This window comes from Chinchilla lanigera, unplaced genomic scaffold (assembly GCF_000276665.1).
Source record: "Chinchilla lanigera isolate Chin_1 unplaced genomic scaffold, ChiLan1.0 scaffold00044, whole genome shotgun sequence".
Taxonomy (NCBI): domain Eukaryota; kingdom Metazoa; phylum Chordata; class Mammalia; order Rodentia; family Chinchillidae; genus Chinchilla; species Chinchilla lanigera.
Window position 1 is genome coordinate 13607998 of NW_004955445.1, and position 6403 is coordinate 13614400.

Below are 6403 nucleotides of genomic sequence, written 5' to 3' on the forward strand. Positions count from 1 at the left end.
AGCTCACTTTGTAGCCCAGGCTGGTCTTAAACTTGCAAAGATCCTCCTGCCTCAGCCTCCTGAGTGGCATGTGTCACCATGCCCCACTGCAAGTTCTGTTCTTTTATTGCAGAGTAAAGTGACTATGTTCCTAAATAACTAGAGAAGATTTTGAGTATTTTTACCATGGAGAACTAATCCATGTTTGAGGTGATATGTAAAACATCATGGTTTGGTCACTACACAATGTATACATGCATGAAATATACTACAAATATGTATGATTTTCATGTGTCGATTAAAAACAAAATAATTACATAAAATCTGCGGAGCCCGCTGCCACTTACCACCATTGCTGTAGCCCCCGTCACTACTTGTCATTGTTTCTCTCTGTATTCCCTTCACTCTTCCCTCTATCTTTTTTTATTTTGATTTTGGTCTTTTTGAGACAGGGTCTCACTATGTAGCTCAGTCTCACTATGCAGCTCAGGCTGGCCTTGAACTCACTTTGTAGGCCAAGCTGGCCTAGAACTCACAGTGATTCTCCTACAGGAATGTGCCACCACGCCCGGCCTTCCCTTTCTGTCTTCACCTGATACTACACAATCTTTCACCATCAATAGTCTTTCAAAATGTAAATGAGATCATGTGCTTCTATTGCTCAAAACTCCATCACATTTGTCATTTGTAGCAACAGGGATGGAGGACATTATGTAAGTGACTGTCCCCAGGGCATCCGCCCTCTTCCTCCGTCCCACCCAGCTCCCTGGCTTGCTCAGGCTGTGGCCCAACGCACAAAGCACCCTCTCACCTCTGTCCCCTTGTGCTTATTTTCCCTCTGCTTGAAAAGCTCTTCCCTGGGCCTATCCATGGCTGTTTTTCACTGACATGACACAAGTTTCTGCTTCGGTGTCACCTCTTGGAGAGGCCTGTGCTTATTACAGACAACAGTTTTCCTGGTTTGTTTGGGACGTAGGGTTCTCAGTGCTAAAACCAGTACGATCCTGGGCAAATGAAGGTGGTTGGTCAAACTTTAAAATATTCCTGCTCACTCCCTAGGCACCTTTGTACTGTGTATTTTCTTTTTCTTTCTTTCTTTCTTTCTTTCTTTCTTTCTTTCTTTCTTTCTTTCTTTCTTTCTTTCTTTTTTCTTTCTTTCTTTCTTTCTTTCTTTCTTTCTTTCTTTCTTTCTTTCTTTCTTCTCTCTCCTTTCCTTTTTTTAGCTGACATATTTATCAAAACTTTCTTTTTTAATTATAATTACTGGCATAGCCGGGTGTAGTGGCGCATGCCTGTAATCCCAGCACTCGGGAGGCTGAGACAGGGGGATCAATCTAAGTTTGAGACCAGGCTGGGCTACAAAGTGAGCTCAAGACCAGCCTGAACCACATAGCGAGACCCTGCCTCAAAAAGACAAAAAATTAAAAAAAAATTACTGGCACATATTAATTTAACAAAATATTGGTGTCTTTGTGACATTTTCATACATGCATATAATTTACCTTCTCTTACCTCTTCTCTCTTCTCCCTATACTTTACTTTGTAGAACTTATCACTCTCTGGCACTGTGCTACTATTTAAACACTTTTATTTACTGTCCCAAACTAGATCATCAGCTCCAAGGAAAACGAAGATTTTTTTTTTGTTCGCTATTGAACCCTCTGTACCTAGAATGGGCTGGGAATATTTTAGGTATTCAGAACATACCTAACTAATGAGACCAAGTAATAAATTTATAAATTACATATAAAATGGATATTATGAGGCTGGGGATATAGCTCAGTGGCACAGCACCTGCCTGGCAAGTGCAAGGTCCTGAGTTCGATTCCTGGTTCCAAAAATAAATACATAAATAAAACGGAAATTAAAATCAAAAGTTGTATATTAGCCTACGCAAATCAAAAGAGAAACATATATCAGAAGAAATATCAAGCAAAAAAAAAAAAAAAAAGCAAATTTCAAGATGGTAGGTGCACTAGGGGTATCCATTTTGTAAAAGTAAAAAAAAACAGCAACATGTACACGTACATTTGTATGTGCACACACACAGAGATACACAAACACACACAGACACACAAAAGGCAGGAGGCCATGACACTAAGTTGTTGGGTTAGGTTATTTTTATTTTTGAGCTATTAAGATTTTTCTTCTCGGTACTGGGAATCAAACTCAGGACCTTGTGCTTGCCAGGCAGGTACTTATGCCACTGAGCTATATCCCCGGCCCTATTTCTGAGCTATTGTGTAAAATTTCTCATGAGGTTGCTGTTCACTTAGCGTCTAAGTATAAAGTACTGGTGGGAGCTCTGACATGCTCATTACCCGCCATCACCTTAATTATAATCCCCACGCCTGAGCAGCCCTCAGTTCCTAAGGCTTCCTTTTCTCTTGCACCATGGTCTGTCGTTTCCTGATCCGTATCCTTCTCCTGACTCTTTGACCTACAGGGGCCCCTGTGAACTCTGAGGGGGTTGCCCTCATCCCTTCTAAAGTCCTCAAGCTTGTCCCTCCCCTAAGTGACCAAGCCTAGGTCTGCCTTCCCATCCCACCACTCTGTGCACCTGTTCACATCTGCCTGGGCTGCAGGATGCGGTGGGGGAGGAGCACCACGTTCTCCCTCCTTAGAACATTCCCTCAGCTCACTGGGTCTGCTTGCTCACCCTTCCATGGGCCCTCATCTGCCTTCCTTGGAAGCCTTGCCGGACACCCTAGTCCTTGTACCTGCCTCTGCTGTTGCACCTGTCTCTCCTCCACCGTAGTCCAAGTATTTACCTGCCTGACTGGCTCAAGGACCAGCATAGTCTTATTTTTTTCCTCAACTTCAAAGAAGTTTAGGAAGCATCATATCTTTGCTTTAAGGAGGAGGAAACAGACTTGGAGAGGGGAAGTGACTTGATCAAAACAGATCAGCTGTTTAATTCAAGCTATTTGGGAAGCTGAGGCAGAAAGACAACAAGCCAGGCATGGTGGCGAATGCCTGTAATCCCAGCACTCGGGAGGCTGAGGCAGGAGGATCATTGCAAGTTGGAGACCAGCCTGGGCTACAAAGTGAGCTCAGGGTCAGCCTGAACTACATAGCAAGACCCTGTCTCAAAAAGACAAAAACAAAAACAAAAAGCAAACAAAAAAACCCCAACAAGTTTGAGGCCAGCCTGAGCAATTTAGTGAGACCTCTGTCTCAAAAGTTAAGAAAAAAGGGGACTGGGGGTATAGCTTAGTGTAGAGCATGTACCTAACTTGGAAGAGGCCCTGAGCTCAATCCCCAGACACACACACACACAAGCACACGCACACACACACACACACTCAAGGAGGAGGAGGAAGAAGAGAAGGAGAAGGTGGAAGAGGAGGAGGAGGAGAAGAAAGAGAAGGAGAAGGAGAAGGAGAAAAAGAAAAGAGATTAATGATATAACTAGGATTTGAACCCTGGCTGAACCAGTGTGACTCTGAAAACTATGGCCTGGAATTTTGAGAAACCAGAAATTAGAAAAAGGAAGAAATAAAAGTGGGGAGGAAGTGAAGATGTATTTGGAAAGAAAAATTCTAGGCAGAAAAGAGAGAGGAACGAGGTTAGGAAAGAAGAAAGAAAATCAGAAAGAAAAAAGGAAGAAAGAAAGGCAGAGAGGAAAGAAGTTCGGGAGGAGAAAAGGAAGGCATGAGGTGGGCGGAAAGGAAACAGTAGGAGGGAAGCTAGCTGGGTGACGCAGTCCGCTCAGCAGACTGACAGGCCAGAGGCAGGTTCCTGCCCACAGGCGAGCCTCTCACCTGGTCACTCCGGTCCCAGTGCAGGTCCCGGAGAGCTGTGCCCTCTCTCTGCATGGTCCTTCTGCCCGGAACCCAATCCGAACTCGCCAAGCAACCTTCCTTGGCAGGCACGACCTGTCACCCACTCGCCTGCCTCTCAAACCAGCAAGAGTTCAACCTCCCAGTCCTGTCAGCCGGGAGCTGCCGGCAGGGCCTTCCAGTTACTAATTAACCACTAGACGAATGACCATTCTGGCTGTACCCACTGGCTGCTTGACAGCCCTTCCCTGGGGACCCTCTGAACTTTTAAAAGCTACAATTTTTTTTTTTTTTTTTTTTTAAAAGCTCAGTTTTAAACTTAACTTGGCCAGGCATGGTGGTGCACGCCTGCAATCCCAGCACTTGGGAGGCTGAGGCAGCAGGATCGTTGCGAGTTGGAGACCAGCCTGGGCTACAAAGTGAGCTCAAGGCCAGCCTGAACTGCATAGCAAGACCCTGTCTCAAAAAGATAAAATAATAATAATAATGATAATAATAATAACCCTTAACTTGTATAACCTTGGGCAAGTGATCTCAGCTGTTGGAGCCCCAGGTGAACTATGATGGCTGTGTGTCCTGCCTTGAGGGTGGGTGTCAGAAGTCCCTTTCAGCACTGTCACATTTCCTTTCCCTGGGGTCCCCCTCTTCCCAGTGTCCAGCTCATACGCTGACTCTTCCCCAAGCCAGCGCTCAATTTCCTTTTCTCTCCAAGCCCGGAGAACTGACGATGAAAAGGCTTGCCTCACCTGACTCCTTCCGCCCTTTCCCTGAGGGGCCACCGGCCTCTGTGCCGAGCCTTCTAGGGTTCTTCCAGAGATGGGCAGCGCACTCCCTCCTGACCCAGGGTCTTGGCTAGACACTCGGCACATGCTTGTGCTGAGCGAACACCTGCCGCCCAGAGCTTACCTGCCTTGGCAGGAGAATCAAGGCTGAGATGAGATCCAGGGCCTGCTCTGCCTTTTGGAGACCTGAGGCTCAGGTTCGGGACTTGGCTGGTCCTGCTCACAGGAAAAGAAGGCTTTCTTGTGGTTTCCCCAAAGCTGCCCAGACCCGAGGTTCTAACTGAGGGTGAGGGTGGGTGGGCAAAGCTCTGCTCAGCGGCCCTCTGCAGTGGACTCCTCGAAGTCTGACTTCACTTTACTTCCACCCTTGCCTTCCCATTCAGATACCAACAACTTTGTGGTCAGGTCCAGTGTTTTAAAAATGGACGGCTCTGACACGCTCCAGAGCCCTGCACAGCCACACTCCCTACCTCCAACACACATATCAGCACATGTTTGGCCTCAGCCCAAAGAGAGGAGGTGGCTGGCCCAAGTGTGCCGAACAAATCAGGACAACAGCCAGGGTCCTGCCCCTTTCACTGCGCTGCGCCTCCAAGCTCCTCCTCCCCTGTACTCCCAGGGCTGGCTCTGAGAAACCCACACAGTGGTTATCAACTGGACAAAATTGAAGACCCCCCCCCCCACCGCTTTAGTGTGCTATGGATCAACCTCAGGGCCTTGCACACACCAAACAAGTGTGTCTAGCACTGAGCTGTACTCCCAGCCCTGGAGAGTTCCAGCATACGGAAGAATGGCAAATAAAAAGTGAAAGCTTCCCCTGCAGACCCTTCTTCGGTCTCATTCCCAGAGGTCAGCACCGTTTTAACTGAAAGGTGACCATCATTGCTGATGTTGGTCTACGCCCTAATCTAGGTACTGTTTTTCCAGAAAACTGAGCCATACTATACGTATCATTCAGCAATCCATTCATTTTTCTCCCATACGTCTTTCCACACCAACACAAAAATTCAACATTTTTAAACAGCTGCGTCACACTGCATAGTGTAGGATCAACTTGACTGCCTCTGTTTTCCATTCCTGGATCATGGAAGTACCCATTTTGGGAGGGGGGAAGGAAAGCAAGAAGAGGGTAATGGATTGAAATTAAGCTACACTAAATGCATGTGTGAACTTCCTAAAAATACCCCACCATTATGTAATAGCAACCGACACTAATAACCTAGAACAAAATAAAAGTACCTGTTTCATGATTCTTGGAGTAACGCTCCAGAGGACATCTTTGCTTTCACATTCTGTGGCCTTGGGCTCATAATTTTGTTGGACACAAACTTCTGAAAGTGGGAGTACTGGGTGAGTTTTGACCTATTTACCAAATTTCTATAAAAAGTTCTGCCAGCACACACGGCTACGAGCAGTGCGTGAGCTTGCCCTTCCTTCTTGGTGATGTGCAGATAACAGCCAAGGCCGCTTGTGCAGTGACATAAGTCTCTCCTCCTCATCTTCTTTTCTCTGCCTTCTTCCACGCCCTTTCACCCTCCCTAGATGGACTCTGGGTATGAAGATCAAGGACGCTTCCTCAGGGATGGAAAGTACCAGCTCACCTTCAGGAATATTCCCTTCCAATATCTCTCTGTCCTTTGGCCCCCACCTCTACCCTTACCCACAGATTCCTCTACAGGGAGAGTAAATACCTCAGGGTCAGTAGAGAAAAATGTTACCCATGTGAGTTGGGAGCAGGACCCTCATGCCAGCAGACTCACACATGGGCCCCAGTTTTCTTTGGAGAAAAAAAAGTTTTATTTTGTTGTTTTGTTTTTTGTTTTTTTATTTTTTGTCTTTTTGAGACAGGGTCTCGCTATG

The 6403-nt window shown here is 46.3% G+C and overlaps 1 protein-coding gene across 3 annotated transcripts in view; it reads right to left on the minus strand.

Moving 5' to 3' along the window:
• Sgk2 (serum/glucocorticoid regulated kinase 2) overlaps positions 1-6403 on the minus strand; it is a 44176-nt gene that overhangs the window by 26853 nt on the left and 10920 nt on the right. For all 3 annotated transcript variants that reach the window (XR_001235575.1, XM_013518253.1, XM_005392499.2), the window contains exon 2: positions 4668-4759. Coding sequence is in view for 2 of the 3 variants with exons in the window: in XM_013518253.1 (XP_013373707.1) it covers positions 4668-4759 (92 nt within the window). In the remaining variant the exon portion in view is untranslated. The remainder of the gene's footprint in view (positions 1-4667; positions 4760-6403) is intronic.